Source organism: Piliocolobus tephrosceles, chromosome 5, assembly GCF_002776525.5.
Source record: "Piliocolobus tephrosceles isolate RC106 chromosome 5, ASM277652v3, whole genome shotgun sequence".
NCBI classification, from domain to species: Eukaryota; Metazoa; Chordata; class Mammalia; order Primates; family Cercopithecidae; genus Piliocolobus; species Piliocolobus tephrosceles.
The window spans coordinates 89,294,573-89,310,559 of record NC_045438.1 but is presented as its reverse complement, the minus strand read 5'-3'; the positions used below and the strand labels follow the sequence as shown (position 1 = coordinate 89,310,559).

Here is a 15,987-nt window from a genome sequence, read left to right as displayed (position 1 = left end):
TTACCACGTTGTACCGTAGATCTTTTTGAACTTATTTTTGCCATCTGAAATTTTTTATCCTTTGACTAACATCTTCTACTTCCTACTTTCTTAAGAAGAGTAGTTTTTCTCCCAAAATAAGATGGGCAGACATTTGTACTTTTAAAGATTTTGTGACAATATAATCTTCATATCTCATGTTGGATAGATCAGAAGTTCTCAGATGCTTTAGTTGTAGAACCCCATTACACTCTTTAAAGGTACTGAAGGTCCTCAAAAATCTTTTGCTTGTATTGGTTAGCTTGTCTATTGTGATTTGTTCTTTTGGTTAAAGTATGTGAAGAAAATCTGATGTCACATTGATATGTAGTTGGAAAATCGAGGAGTATTTCAGTAGCATTTTCTGTTAAAATTACATATTCTTTGATATTATACGAAAACTTTGAAGCTATAGATTTTAAAAATTAGTTACAATATTGAGTCTTAAACTATATCAATGAACTTTTCATATTCTATTCCATTAAAATCCAGTGGTCTATCTTGTACTTTCAGTGGATCTTTCAGTCATATGTGCTTTTGTAACATCATGATTGGATATTAAGGAAATACTGGCTTATTGAATTATGCAGATTTTCCAAATGTTTTCACATTTTATTATACAGTACTAATCATGTTTATTACTATTGCCGCTGATCTCATCAGTAAAGATTTTTAGATATTGGGAGAAACTTTTAATCCCAGTATTGAGAAGCTTTCAACCAATTGAAATCAAAGCAATACAATTTCAGTCAGATGCCGTGGCTCACATCTGTAATCCCACCATTTTGGGAGGCCTAGGCAAGCAGATCACTTGAGGTCAGGAGTTCAAAACCAGCCTGGCCAACATGATGAAACCCCATGCTCTAATAAAAATACAAAAATTAGCTGGGCATGGTGGCACATGCCTGTAACTCCAGCTACTCGGGAGGCTGAGGCAGGAGAATCGCTTGAACCTGGAAGGCAGAGGTTGCAGTGAGCTGAGATTGCAACACTGCACTCCTGCCTGGGCTATAGAGCGAGACTCCATCTCAAAAAAAAAAAAACCCCAATAAATACAGTTTCAGTCTAAATGCAAGTTTTCTATAATTCTGCTTTTCTCTTAGAAGCTCAACTTTTATTATTTGTCATGATTAATGTTATTTTCCTTGCAGTGACAGCCTCACTTTGAGAAAATGACTACAAAATGTCCAAGCCTGAATAATCATAGTTCGTATTAGTAATTCTTCAGGTAAAAATGTCATTCTTTGAGAAAACTGGCAGTTAAGCTCACAACTCAGTTATACAATTGCTTTTCCTTGAGGCAGCCATCATACTTCAGTATACATCAGAAGTACATTTAGTACTTTTTTTTTTTTTTGAGATGGAGTCTTGCTTTGTCACCCAGGCTGGAGTGCAGTGATACTATCTTAGCTCACTGCAACCTCCGCCTCCCAGGTTCAAGTGATTCTCCTGTCTTAGTAGCTGGGACTATAGGCGCCAACCACCATGCCCAGCTAATTTTTTATAATTTTAATAGAGATGAGGTGTCACCACATTAGCCAGGATGGTCTCGATCTCCTGACCTTGTGATCCACCCGCCTTGGCCTCCAAACGTGCTGGGATTACAGGTATGAGTCACTGTGCCCGGCCACATCAGAAATACTTTAAGTGTATCTTTCACTCTATTATACAGAATATTAAAAGATATGCACTCAAGGGTTGATATTTTTTGATTTTACTACAAGTACATAGCAGTAAAAGTATAATGATTGCAAGTATAGTGGGTGCTACTGCTATGCTGCCTCTTTTCATGCTAAGGTGCCAGCAGTTTTATCCACTATTGCATGATCAGGGCATATGTCAACAGAACAAAAAGCCCTATAACATCTTAGTATTGTTATGAATATGCATAGTTTTGTTATGAATATGAATAGCTAGTTTTTACTTTGTGGACCCCCTGAAAAAGTCTTAGAGATACCTAGGGGTCTTGAACCGTACTTTCAGAATTGTACAGATCAATAGAAGACATTTGTGTTCAAAGGCGTGAACCTAATTTGTCAGTTGTTGGTGATCTGTGTTCTGTATTATCTCAGTTATTTCTCTAAGGTTCCTTTAAAACAGATGAGCTGGATGAATCCTTTCTAATTCTATCAAGAAGCATGGTAATAAGACAAAGTTCACTGGTCTGTGATTAAGGAGAAGTGAGTTCTCCATCTAGCTGGGTCACTAACCAGGCATTTGAATTTGGCTAAGCACTTAGCCAAAACCTCAAGAACCTATGAGGCTTAGGTTCTTTACTTATAGAGTGGTTGTTAAACTAGTCAGTTTCCACATTATTGTCTAATTCTCAGATTCCAAGATTCTATTGTAGAGCGATTATCTGGCAGTATTCTGAAAATTAATAGCAAGTTAGTTGCTTTTCTTCTATTTTGATTTATATAAATTTACCTCTTTTAGCTAAAACCCAGATGTCCTTTAATCATTTTTTTAAACATTGAATTAAGGATATTTGGAAAAAAGAAAAAAATTATTTCTCTTAAAAAGATATGGAACATGGCCGGGCGCAGTGGCTCAAGCCTGTAATCCCAGCACTTTGGGAGGCCGAAACAGGCGGATCACGAGGTCAGGAGATCGAGACCATCCTGGCTAACACGGTGAAACTCCGTCTCTACTAAAAAATACAAAAAACTAGCCGGGCGAGGTGGCGGGCACCTGTAGTCCCAGCTACTTGGGAGGCTGAGGCAGGAGAATGGCGTGAACTCGGGAGGCGGAGCTTGCAGTGAGCTGAGATCCAGCCATTGCACTCCAGCCTGGGCGACAGAGTGAGACTCCGCCTCAAAAAAAAAAAAAAAGATATGGAAAAAAGTGAGAGGAAAAATTAAGATTAAAGCTGGATGATTGGTAGAAAAGGGTTTATTATGTTGTTTTCTGTATTTTTCAATATGTTTAAAATACTGCAAGACAAAAATTTTTAAAAAGAATAAATGACTGAGTGGATGAAGATGGTGACGTTCTAAGGAGTTTATAGCCAGGTGACAGCATTATAAATGTGAAAGACTAATGGCATATGATTTTCTTGTGTCTGTTCCGTCTTGCTCCATTTTATTTGTTTTATGTTAGAATTTGCTTTCATTGTATAGATAAAGAACCTCAAACTGGAAGTTAAAATAATTAAGTTATAATTTCAGTTATGCAGCTAAATAGCCACGTTACCTAACTTTCTTCCTGTGTCCTAATCTGTAAAATGGAAGTAATAATTCCCCTGTTTGAAATAATACATGAAAGTACTCCATATGCCCTAATGTTCTAAGCATATTTCAGGGCAAATTTAAAGAGGAAAAAATATGTATGTATATTGTTAAATACAACCATATTCCTAACTTTCAGGCCACTCGACCGGATATGATCAGGATCTTGTCAGCAGCCCTTCATGTAGTGCTAAGGAGGGATATGTCTCTGAATCGAAGGCTTTATGCATGGCTTCTTGGTAGGTATTTGATGTCTACGGTCATAATTGGGGAAAAAATGGAGGGAGATTTGTCATGTATAAGTATTACCAAGTTGTATGTATTTCCTGAATTTAAAAACTAAAATTTCTTGTGTAAATGGACAATAAAAATATAAACAGTATTAGTTGTGTATTGTATGAAGAAATTTCAGCAGCTTTATAGTTGAAGAGGCTATTTGAATTCGTAAATTCAAATAGAAGAGGCTATTTGAATTCGTAAAGTCATGTTCCCTTGTCCTTAACTCCTTACAAATTGAGGTGGTTGTACTATAAGTTGGTAGGCAAAGAAGGATGAGCTGATAATCAAAATACTGGCATACTATCCAAAACTTTGAATTCATCAAAGGAATCAGGACTGATACCATTGTCTTACACATCATACTAATGTCCCACTCAGGCAGTAATACATATGTACACTTTGGTTTTCCATGCTTTTTGTGTGTTTTGTCTGTCTTCACAACTCTTTACTGCCTAGAGTGAGGGGACATAATGTGGATGTTCTGAGTATCCAGTTATTTCACTGTGAGTAAAATTGGCCAAAAAAAAAAAAAGGTAATTCTGGAAGAATACTATGATACTTACGTATTGAATTGGTTTCCCTTTATTAAACTATCTAAAATGATCTCTCTTGCTGACATTGAATGGGCTACTAATTGGTAAGTGTTTAGTGCTGTTTTGAGATTTTGCTGTTTTGGTATTTAGTGAACAACAGTTTTGAGAATTCCATTTTAAGTAATTTTGTGATTTGTTTCTGTGGAGGTTTTGATAACAACGGTGCTATCATAGGACCCAGAAGCACAAGACACAGTAATCCCGAAGAACATGCCACTTACTATTTCACTACCTTTTCAAAAGAATTATTGGTCCAGGTAATGAATACTTTCATTATTCTTTGGTCTCTTACTGACCACTAGAGGTACTGAAAAAGCATAAGACAAGGTCTTGCCTTAATTGAATTCACAGTTGAAGGGATGGAGACAAGACCTACAAACTTCCCCAGAGTTTTTATAACAAGCAAATGCCTGTAAAATAATAATCATATGTTAGACTACCACAAAGGACAAAACACTTTTTTTCTCTTTGTTGTTTTCATTACTTTAGTAAAACATAGTTGCAGCTTCTCACCTTCTGCTCAATGAAAGTTGGAGCTTTTCCAAAAATCAGTCAGGACCTGTGCTATTTCCTCTGAAGCTCTGGAGAAGTTTATTTCATATTATTTTTAATTCAATTATGTTTATTTAAGATATTTCAAATAAACAGAAAAAAATACATGGTATCTGAAGCATTTTTAAAAGAGTGAGGTTATAAGAATATCGTTGTTAAGTCACTAATGGGAAAATAATTGTGTAATAGCAGAAACTGCCATGATAATGTGGCATAGTTCTGAGAAGGATGATCTTAAGTAGAAATTGATCTGTAGGGAAAACACTCACCTCATGAATATATTTTTCTAAATTTTCTTTGATATTCCACTATGTCTAAAGAAAATTTAGACACTTTTTTTCTCAAGATAGATATATTTTTTTCCTAGCAGAGTAAGAAGGCCAGGGTTGGTGAAAAGGCTTCAGAAAAGCAATAGTGGGTATATATTTCCATTATATATGGTTACATTTAAAAATACTTTTTCTTAAGGAAAAAATCTTTGAATATGTTTACTTAAATGACCAGTGTACTTTCCTTTTTTAAAGGCAATGGTGGGAATCTTACAAGTGAATGGATTTGGAGAAGAGAACACTCTAATGCAGGATCTAAAGCCTTTTCGCATTTTAATCAGTTTACTGGACAAACCTGAGCTAGGTAATATATACTATCCTAGGGCATAAGGTCATGTGTGGTACTTTTGTGTGAATAAGAAAATAAAAAGAGTCATCAGGGAAATCGTTATATTTTGAGGTGGCCTTTAAATATAAGTTCTCAATTTCTGAAAGTTCACTCTACAAAGTTAAGATACAGGTATTCATCCAGCTGATACGTTATTATGTATCTGTCTTGTGGTATGTATGTAGCAGAAGAATCACTTTAAAGATGCTATCTAAGCTTCTCTTAATCCTCATTATATTATTGAAATTAAAACATTTATCCATCATGACCAATTTATAGTTCACAGAATCCAAGGACTTGATGAAAAATATTTGCGCTATATCCCTCAACTTTCTTCTCCACATTCCCTTTATTTTGCATGTTTTCTCTTTATTCATTGTATATTTCTTATATATGATGGCACTTGAGACAGAAATTAGGAAAAAACATAAATATTTGCAACAATAAAATGAAATCATAAAGTATGTAATATCTTCAAGTTATATACAGATGTTTTAGCAGGTGTCCTCTCACCATTTCTTAAAAATGAAAAATTTAAAATATAGGAATAACTTGAATTATATAAATGGTCTTGAGAGGTTTTTTTCGCTGTTATATGATAACAGATGAAGCTCAGGAATTTTTTAAGGAAATGATATCTGTAATACCAAGAAAATTTAGCCTTATGCATTTTAGTATTATTTAAATTAATAACAGTAATTACAAGTAGCATTTGTTTAATACTTATTATATTCTAGAAACTATGCTAGCAATCTTACAAATATTTTTTCTAACCCTTAACAGTCCTGTAAATTCCGGTATTATCCTCATTCTGGATGAGGAAACTGAAGCTCAAAGAAGTTAAATAACTTGTCTAATGTAACAGAACTATTAACTGGCAAAACCAATTTCTCTGATTCTGTAATTTCTATTGTGTCAACCTGCACTTTAAATATTTGTTCAGTTATGTAATATCTTACATTACCCTCTCAAAGAAATGTGAATTTAGACTAGCTTCTGAAGAAATACTATTTTAAAAATACTTGTTTTTAAAACATCGTTTAATTGGGCTAATTTTCAGATAAGCATGATTTGCTCATGCTGATTAATTACTGTCTTTAATTTGAATATTAATTTTAGGACCTGTAATATTAGAAGATGTCCTGATTGAAGTGTTTAGAACATTATATTCTCAATGCAAAGCAGAGTTGGATCTTCAGACAGAACCACCCTTCAGCAAGGATCATGCTCAGTTAAGCAGGTAGATTATCAAAAAATTAAATTTGACATGAAGACATAATATGTATTCACTTAATATAAACTTGAAGTGTAATAACTTGGGATCCTACTCTATGAAGTTTGTGTTCTAATAAGTAAAGCTGATTTAATACTAGTAAAGCTGATTTAATACTGACATACTAGTTGTATTGACAGTACCTCACTATATAAAGACAGTTGTTTTAATTGTTACAAAAGACAGGAGGAGAAAATAGCTAATCGGCTAAAGGGTTGCCACTTGAAATAACAAAGTTATTTTTCCCCGATGCAATTTCAGTAATAATGGCTATTAACAGCACTAGTTGGTTTTGTTGTTGTTTTTCAAACTAAGAATAATAATTTGATTGAAACTGGTCAAAATAAACTTTTCTTAAGAAAATCCTGAATAGCACAGGGAAGCAGACAAAATTCTTCACAATCAAGGCTGTGAAGATCAAATCACTACTCAGTTTATATGTGCCAAGGGAAATAAAAGAATTTTGCCAAATTTACAGTCCCACACACTAAATAGTTCAAAAAGCAATTCTTGTTCTTTTGTCTTTTTTATTATGCAGAAACTATGAAAGTCTAATTTCTGATCTTGATATATGAGTGACAAAAATTCAAATTTGGAAAAATAACTGCACAGTAGATAAAAATTATTTGTTGCAATCTTCTTACTAGCACATTTTCTAGCAAATACCTAGGAATGTGTACTGGCATTGTACTCAAATTTAAATTTGAAAAAATAAATGTTAATATTTTTTAGTTTTTGTTTTCTTTTCTCTTTTTTCAGTAAATTAAGAGAAAATAAGAAAACAGCAGAGTTGATTAAAACTGCTAACCTTCTGTTTAATTCCTTCGAACCTTATTACATGTGGGATTATGTTGCACGTTGGTTTGAAGAATGTTGTAGGTACGTTAAACGTTCATTCAATTTAGTAACATCCAAAGCTAACCTTTTTTTTAAGTTGTTAAATTTAATGAATGTTCTTTTATACATTCTATTACTAATAATAACTGTTAGTTACTTACTATTCATAATCTGACTCTACCTTGTCACATAGGATATAAAATCATTGATCATATAATCTTAGAATTGGAAGGGAGTTTAGAGATCAGTTATTCATATACCAGAGTAGATTAAAAATTTTCCCTCTTCAGTCTATAGTAATGTAGTTTTCCATTGTTGTAGAAAATTTGACAGCAAATTTTGGGCTGCTGCCTCAGCACACTTCCAAAAGGATTTCCATTTTGATTAACAAAAAACTTTTTGGCCTGACTTGTGTTTTTAGAAGCCATTAGAACTAATCCATACTGTCACTGGGCAGTGATAAAAGCCTTCTACCCCTTAGGAAATAAAGCAAAAAATATGGTCTGAAAACCCTTGGCTACTAGTGAATCTGAGTGGAATCTCTGGCTTCTAGACCAGATCCTCTCAACCAGATTAACCACTCAAGGCCCAGGAGCATGTAGTCAAAATGTAATTATATATGATCTGGGCATTAGAAGTCTTTTAATAAAAAACATTAATTGTTGCTCCTATACATTAATCTCTTTAATGGTTTAGAAAGTTCTTGGCTTATTCAGCAGAGGTTGAGCACCCAGTTAAAAAGCATCATGCTAGGCAGATAGACAGTCCCTGTCTTCAAAGATCTTATAGTGGGAACAAATAAGACATGCACGTATATATTCCTAGTATTAAAAAATACAAATGTCTTAATAGATTAAAATGTAGGAATCGTACCTTTTTGTCACCTGACCCTACCCTGGGTTTTTACCTCCTGCATTCACAAATGCACACATCCACACTTCTTCAGCCAACCTGGACTACTCTCTGAAAGTTAGCAGCATGTTAACTTTCATGCTGCTGAGGCTTCACTTGTGTTATTCTTTCTAAAGTACTCTTTCCCCTTGCCTATCTGCTAAAATCCTATGTAGAAGTTACCCACCTTTCCTTCCTTCCCTCAAATCTCCCACCAGAATCAATGCCTCCAGCACTGTCACATTGTTGCATTTATTTGTCTACATGCTTATGTTCTTGTTGGTCAGGGACTATATTATATTCTTACTTTGTGTCTTCAGAGTGGAGGGCAATGTATGGTCATATAGGATTTCTATGATTTAATGTGAATGTTTGTTGGAGGAATGATCTCTGCTACTTGGATCAGAAGAGGCTTCCTGGAGGAGGTAACATTTCATCTCAGACTTTGAAGGACAGATGCATTCTGATCATGGGAAAAATGAGACTGGGGAGGGCAGTAGTACAGAAGGACAAATGAGCCTATTTTAAGACCCAAGGTTAGAAATCAAGTAGCAATTCATCAGTGTTAACTAGGAGCTGCTATCTGTACAGGAAGCAATGGGAAATAAGTCCCAGAAAGTGAGATCAATTCAGAACACTTCGAAGTGCAGGATAGGAGTTGTAGGGAGAGGTTCAGCCTAGGAATCTTGCTTTGGGAATTTTCCACGAAGAGGTACAGTGTCCTGGGGGAAGTAGAATTTGTCATCACAAAAACATCACTGTGTGTGACCCAGTATTGACTTGGCCTTCATTAGAAGAATGATGATGCTGTCACAGGTATTCACATCACTTGACAGTATACTTGATAAAGTGAATTTCGTCCTTTTAGGAGGACACTGCATGCCAGACTTCAGATGGGACCTGGAGATAGTAATGACTCATCTGAATTACAGCTGACCAATTTCTGCTTACTGGTGGATTTTTTATTGGACATAGTTTCTTTGGTAAGACCACCGTGGTAAGAAAATATCAAGGACATCTAATAACATAGTTCAAATATTTCATGTTGTAGGCAAGCCTTCAGATACATTTCATATTTAAAATTAAATTGATTTTTTCCTCTTTGGTAAGCTTTTTTTTCATAAAATCAAGTGTTTTCTCCTTTGACATATACATATAAAAAATACATGGAGTAAACTTCATAATTGCATGTTATAAAATCTTAACTGTTTAGTGTGTAGTGGTCTAATGCTGCATTTATATTAATATTATTTCTATTAAATGAAGACTTGGAAATCTTTTCCCTTCTGTTTTCTCTCCTCACTTCTTTGCTTTCTCATTTTGAAGCCTACTAGAAGTATGAGGGTGCTGTGTCAGGTATGACATTCAGCCTGTTTTGTTTTTAAATAATTCTATTTACTTTTGTTATAATTTTAGTAATGTAGCAGATAAAACTGGGGTTATTTTGTAATACATGCTTTTAAGTATTTAAATTGAGAATTTGGGAATAGAAATTTTATAAGGCATCAGTAATAAAATACACAGTGTTAACAGCATGATGCATATAAAACATTACAGATGAGTAAAATTATTGCCTATTTATATATAGATTAAAAAATGTAACTTTTGGGTTCCACATTGTTTAAACTTTTTTCGTTTCACTTTTGTTTTCAGGAGACTTATATTGAAATCCAGACAGAACACTTGCCTCAGTTGCTGCTCAGAATGATTTCTGCCTTGACAAGCCATCTCCAGACATTGCACTTGTCTGAACTCACATATTCTCTCAGACTTTGCTCAAAGATCCTTAGCAAGGTTCAGCCTCCACTGTTATCTGCTAGCACTGGAGGTGTGTTGCAGTTTCCAAGTGGGCAGAACAATTCAGTCAAAGAATGGGAAGACAAAAAGGTAATTTTAACTATTATTTTTGTTATTAGACCATTTACATTTCTTCAAAGCAGAAGTTACTTAGTTAAATCACTTATACGTAAGCATTTAAATAATAGTGAGTCTTTCCTAGATCCAAATGCAATGTTAGTAGGCTTTTGTAGGCTTTTGGTTATAGGGCAGTTTAATTATCTATATCAGTACTTTTCCAGTAGAAGTATCATGTGAATGGCATATGTAATTCAGAATTTTCTAGTACCCACATTGAAGTAAAACGCAAGTAAAGTTAATTTTAATTCTAGTTTATTCAGACAATTGTAGCCAATATATTATCATTTCAATGTAATCTATGTAAAATTGATGTCATATAAATAAGTGAGGTAGCTTACATTCTTTTTTGTACTGTCTTCAAGATCTAGTGTGCATTTTACACTTACAGCACATCTTCGTGCTGATTGGTTTGTGAGTACACAAAAGAGGCTAAAACAAAGGCACCACTCAAAGGTGAGCACAACAGTATAAATAACCAATTAGGGAAGGGTAGGTATATGTAAAATAGGTGAAGAGTGGGGATCAATCAGAGGAATGCGTGTCAAATGGGAAAAGAGGGTCTCAATCTTGTCTGTGGATTTATGCAGGACTTGTAGCTAGGATTTAAACAAGGATATAGATCCTAGAGACTTTTATATATGTATTTTTGTCGTCAAGAATCTAACCTTATGTATGCTGTTTGTGTAGTGCATAATAAATACTTGGAGAATGAATAAATCGGTATAGGGGCTGCTGTAAGAGTCAACAGAATGGGTAAATTAAATTGTGAATAGTCTAAAACATCTCTCAAAAGTGGTCATTTCTAATTCCTAATATGTACACTTTGCTACTCAGCCTTTTGCTTTCTTAAAAATCTCTAACAGATATCATCAGTTTCTCATGAAAATCCTACTGAAGTGTTTGAAGACGGAGAAAATCCACCTAGTAGTCGATCATCAGAGAGTGGATTCACTGAGTTTATACAATATCAAGCAGACAGAACTGATGATATTGACAGAGAACTGAGTGAGGGCCAGGGGGCAGCTACCATCCCAATTGGTAGCACATCCTCTGAAACAGAAACAGCATCCACTGTGGGATCTGAAGAAACCATCATCCAGACCCCTTCCGTAGTCACTCAGGGGACAGCAACCCGAAGTGGGAAGACAGCCCAAAAGACTGCAATGCAATGCTGCTTGGAGTATGTTCAACAGTTTCTTACCAGACTTATCAACCTCTACATCATTCAGAATAACTCTCTTTCTCAGGCTTTGACTACAGAACATCAGGGGGATCTTGGTCGAGAACGAGGAGAGACTTCAAAATGGAACAGAAATTCACAAGGAGATGTAAAAGAGAGAAACATAAGTAAACAAAAAACTTCTAAAGAATACCTTTCTGCCTTCCTTGCTGCCTGTCAGCTCTTCCTAGAGTGCTCAAGTTTCCCAGTTTACATCGCTGAGGGGAACCATACATCAGAGTTACGTTCTGAAAAACTGGAGACTGGTAAGGTCATCTCAGTTTTGCTTATATTTCAGTATTTTCTGTAGTATGTTTTTTCTTTTTAAAAGAGGCATTAATTAAAACGGATTTTTTTAGCCAGTTACTTTTTTTAAATGTTTTAATTTGCAAGTTTTTTTTTAAATGGAATACTGTCACTATGGGGAGATTGATATATTGGAAGATTTTGTGATTTTGATGTTGTTCACAGTTTGCTTGCAGGTAAGTTGGAGCTGAAATGGAAATCTCTGGAGAAAAGTAGTGTAGCAGTAGATCTCGTTTTCTTTGTTATGACCAGTAACATGTTTACCTTTATTTTGATTTTTATATATACACACACAGTGCAGTGAATACTACATAATGCTTATTGATCAATATACTGTTTTCCGGGACAGGATAATAGATTGTATGACTTGGCATAAGAAAAATATATATTGAAGAAAAGTATAATAAATTCTTGTTGCTACTTTATTAAAGTTCTAGACTAGGTGAGAAACCATGGTTTTGTTAACAGGTCAAGGCCTTAAAAGTATAGAGTGGCTTTATTTTTTGAAATTAACTTAGAGTGTGTGTGAAATGTTTAGTATAATGAACTCTGATTGCTACCATCTTTTGTTTCAGACTGTGAGCATGTGCAGCCTCCACAGTGGCTCCAGACTCTGATGAATGCTTGCAGCCAAGCAAGTGATTTCAGTGTTCAGAGTGTTGCTATTTCACTAGTCATGGACCTGGTGGGACTGACACAGTCTGTGGCCATGGTCACTGGGGAAAACATCAACAGTGTAGAGCCTGCACAACCCTTAAGTCCAAACCAGGGAAGAGTAGCTGTGGTTATTAGACCTCCCCTCACTCAGGGCAATCTGAGGTACATAGCTGAGAAGACTGAATTTTTCAAGGTAAATTCTAAGAAATGCATACACAACGATGATCATTACAGCCATGTATGATACTTGACCTAGTTTGCTTTAAGGATTATTTTTAAAATGATAATAAAGCTTCATTAAACACCTCTTAATATGTCATACTATGTAGAAAATTATGCCACAGCTGATAGACCTACTGCTCTCCCCATCTTATTCCCAATTTTGTGAGCAGGGAGAAAGTAAGAATAAAGGAGTAGGAATATTAGGATAAAGAGAAGTATTAGGGCACTGAAGCCATGTAGGAAATAATTTCAACTAAAAAGAGGAAAACAGTAGAACTTACTTTCAGATTAAGTGGTTGTGACACTTTTGCTTTTCTTTTTTTTTTTTTTTTTTTTTTTTTGAGACAGAGTCTCGCTCTGTTGGCCAGGCTGGAGTGGAGTGCAGTGGCACAATCTTGGCTCACTGCAACTTCTGCCTCCTGGGCTCAAGCAATTCTCCTGCCTCAGCCTCCCTAGTAGCTGGGATTACAGGCGTGTGCCACCATGCCCAGCTAATTTTTGTGTTTTTAGTAGAAACGGGGTTTTACCATGTTGGCCAGGCTGGTCTCAAACTCCTGACCTCAGTAATCCACCTGCCTCAGCCTCCCAAAGTGCTGGGATTACAGGCGTGAGCAGCACTTTTGCTTTTCGTACAGTAAAACCTTAGCACTCCAAAACTCTCATGAGAAGTTTTTCTGACTCGTCATATTATCTCATTATCATCTGTGGTGTATAAAGTCACTCAGAAAAAAATTCAGAAAACTCAGTCTTTGATTTCTACCCCAATGGTATAAATATTATCCTCTATATCGAACATCAAGTAGATTTGGATTGTATACATCTTAAGCAGGTAGATTCTTTATACTGTACATTAAAAAAAAGTTTTAAAATGTGATTTCAAGTCATTGTGCCCCTTCAGATATTTCCTCCTGCTAGATTAGAGTTGGATTTTATAATATTGTGGTAGTGAATCCTGAAGATTATTACATTATTATTATTACTAATTGCATTATTATTAATGCTGTTACAGATCAAGTGCTACGTTAACATATATAGCTCTGAAATACCTATTATCTATTTTATAGATTTTAAGTAGTTTGGATATTTCAACTATGAATTATTTTTCACTCTGTAATATACAACCATGAATATTAAATTGCATTCAATGTGAGATTTGTATCTTATTAAGGATAGTTTATTCTAGCATCACTTTACTAACGCCGCTAAATAATGAAATGGGGTCTTACCTGGACCCTGCAGAAAACATTTACATTTCTGATTTTTTTTTCAAGATATAGTCTCGCTCTGTTGCACAATCTCTGCTAACTGCAACTTGCGCCTTTCGAGGTCAGTTAATTCTCCTGTCTCAGCCTCCCGAGTAGCTGGGATTACAGGTGCATGCCACCATGCCTGGCTCACTTTTTGTATTTTTAGTAGAGACAAGATTTCGCCATGTTGCCCAGGCTGGTCTCAAACTCGTGACCTCGGGTGATCCTCCTGCTTCGGCCTCCCAAGATGCTGGGATTACAGGCATGAGCCGCCATGTCCAGACAACGTGCCTGATGTCTAAAAACAAATATCATTACAGGACTATCATAAAAGGTTCCAAGGGCTTGGGTGATCAGAAAATAGGTACTTGGAAGACTGCACTTAGTAACCTCATCCCCATAGAATAGAATATTAAAAACCTTTCAGGTCTGACAGAGAGCAGCCATTCATTTGTACCTAATAAGAAATATTTGTTAAATAAATTTTCATGTATGGTATTATGACTGTCACTTTTACATCTTTTTTATAGCATGTAGCTTTAACATTGTGGGACCAGTTGGGAGATGGGACACCTCAGCATCACCAGAAGAGTGTGGAACTATTTTATCAATTACATAACTTAGTTCCTTCTTCTAGCATCTGTGAGGATGTTATAAGTCAGCAGTTAACCCATAAAGATAAGGTAAATCCTCTTCTTACCTTGTGCACACCACCGCCCCCCCGTCACACACACACACACACACAAACACACACACACACACACACACACACACTATACTAAAAAGTAAGTTAAGAAAGCTTTAGGGAAATTATTGCAGTTAACATAGGAGTAAGAGAAAATAGCTTTGTTCACAGTGATCTTAATATCTTTAAAATAAATGTATTCAACTCTTTCTAGAGGAAAGTTGTTTACAAAAGCATCAGTAATATGAAAAATTAAGTAAAACAAAAATCAAATGCTGGGTTTATTTGTTCAGGACACAGTTATGGGAAATGATGTTTAGTATTGGTGGTCTCAGTTCTTGGGTCATTTAAAGAGGAACCAGTGGCCTCAGTTATGGAACTTATGGATTTATTAACTAATATATATGAAATGAAATAATGTATAAATTATATTTATAAGCTATAGAATACTAATATGTGAGATTATATTATTTGCATTATTATACTACATATCCAAAATAAGAATTTTGTATTGTAATATATATGAAGTGTGATATATAATTCAGTTAAAGGTGGCTGAGAATTAGCCTGAGAAGAAGCTGGAATAATCATATTGACTAACCTCATCAGGGTAATTTAATGACGTTTGTGGTCTTCTTGTGCTGCTCTGTAATATAAATAGAAGATTTGATTGAAGAGCTTTTAGAAGTAGATTGTCCTATTTTTAAAAAACTCAAAATGCTAGTGTGTTTGAGTGGGTCATATTCAAAAAAGGAATTGTGTTAAATAAACATTTGGCAGAGGAGAAAGTGGTATATGAAGGAGTAAATGAAAGGAATGAAAAGTGTATTCCAAGAAAAATGTTAAAAATCTATTTCTGCTATAACACATTTTTTTTCAAAATTATTCAGAAATAATAGGGAAGCACTCTATTCTAACAATTTAAGTTTTACATTAAATATAAATCTAGGACAAATTATATGCCTATTTTCACTTGGGTAGCATTTCATTTTTAAAGAAATACTCCCAAGTTCTAAATAAAGATATACATCCATGAAAAAATTAAAATATATTTTACTACTTAATTTTTACATTTCTGTTGGTTGATACAAATGCAGGCTTCATAAGAAAAGCCTGTATTAAGCTCACAGAAAAAACAAGCATGCCTCCCAACTATCACAAGCAATTTAGGAAGTTACAGTCTGGTTTCTTGGGGCTTTTGCTTTGAAGGATCCATAAATGCTAAAGAAAGACTTCAAAAGTTTTGATAATGTGACAATTTCTACTTAATTTATATTAATACATATTTATTATCTAATACCAAGTGTGCTGGCTGTTCTAAATAATTTATTTTTACATTGTTTTACCCATTATTAATCTTTTTCCAAATAATCTCAAAAGTAGTTTGATAGTTTTATTGTAGAAATA

At 34.7% G+C, this 15,987-nt stretch overlaps 1 protein-coding gene across 7 annotated transcripts in view; it reads left to right on the top strand.

Annotated features, from left to right (window-relative positions):
• Positions 1-15,987, top strand: part of DOP1A (DOP1 leucine zipper like protein A) — a 110,108-nt gene that overhangs the window by 59,578 nt on the left and 34,543 nt on the right. For 6 of the 7 annotated variants that reach the window (XR_002730189.3, XM_023205193.3, XM_023205191.3 and 3 more), the window contains 10 exons: positions 3,385-3,484; positions 4,265-4,374; positions 5,194-5,302; positions 6,446-6,566; positions 7,359-7,478; positions 9,196-9,310; positions 9,981-10,214; positions 11,108-11,729; positions 12,345-12,619; positions 14,426-14,578. Coding sequence is in view for 6 of the 7 variants with exons in the window: in XM_023205193.3 (XP_023060961.2) it covers positions 3,385-3,484; positions 4,265-4,374; positions 5,194-5,302; positions 6,446-6,566; positions 7,359-7,478; positions 9,196-9,310; positions 9,981-10,214; positions 11,108-11,729; positions 12,345-12,619; positions 14,426-14,578 (1,959 nt within the window). In the remaining variant the exon portion in view is untranslated. The remainder of the gene's footprint in view (positions 1-3,384; positions 3,485-4,264; positions 4,375-5,193; positions 5,303-6,445; positions 6,567-7,358; positions 7,479-9,195; positions 9,311-9,980; positions 10,215-11,107; positions 11,730-12,344; positions 12,620-14,425; positions 14,579-15,987) is intronic. The other variant, XM_023205192.3, reaches the window with a different exon arrangement.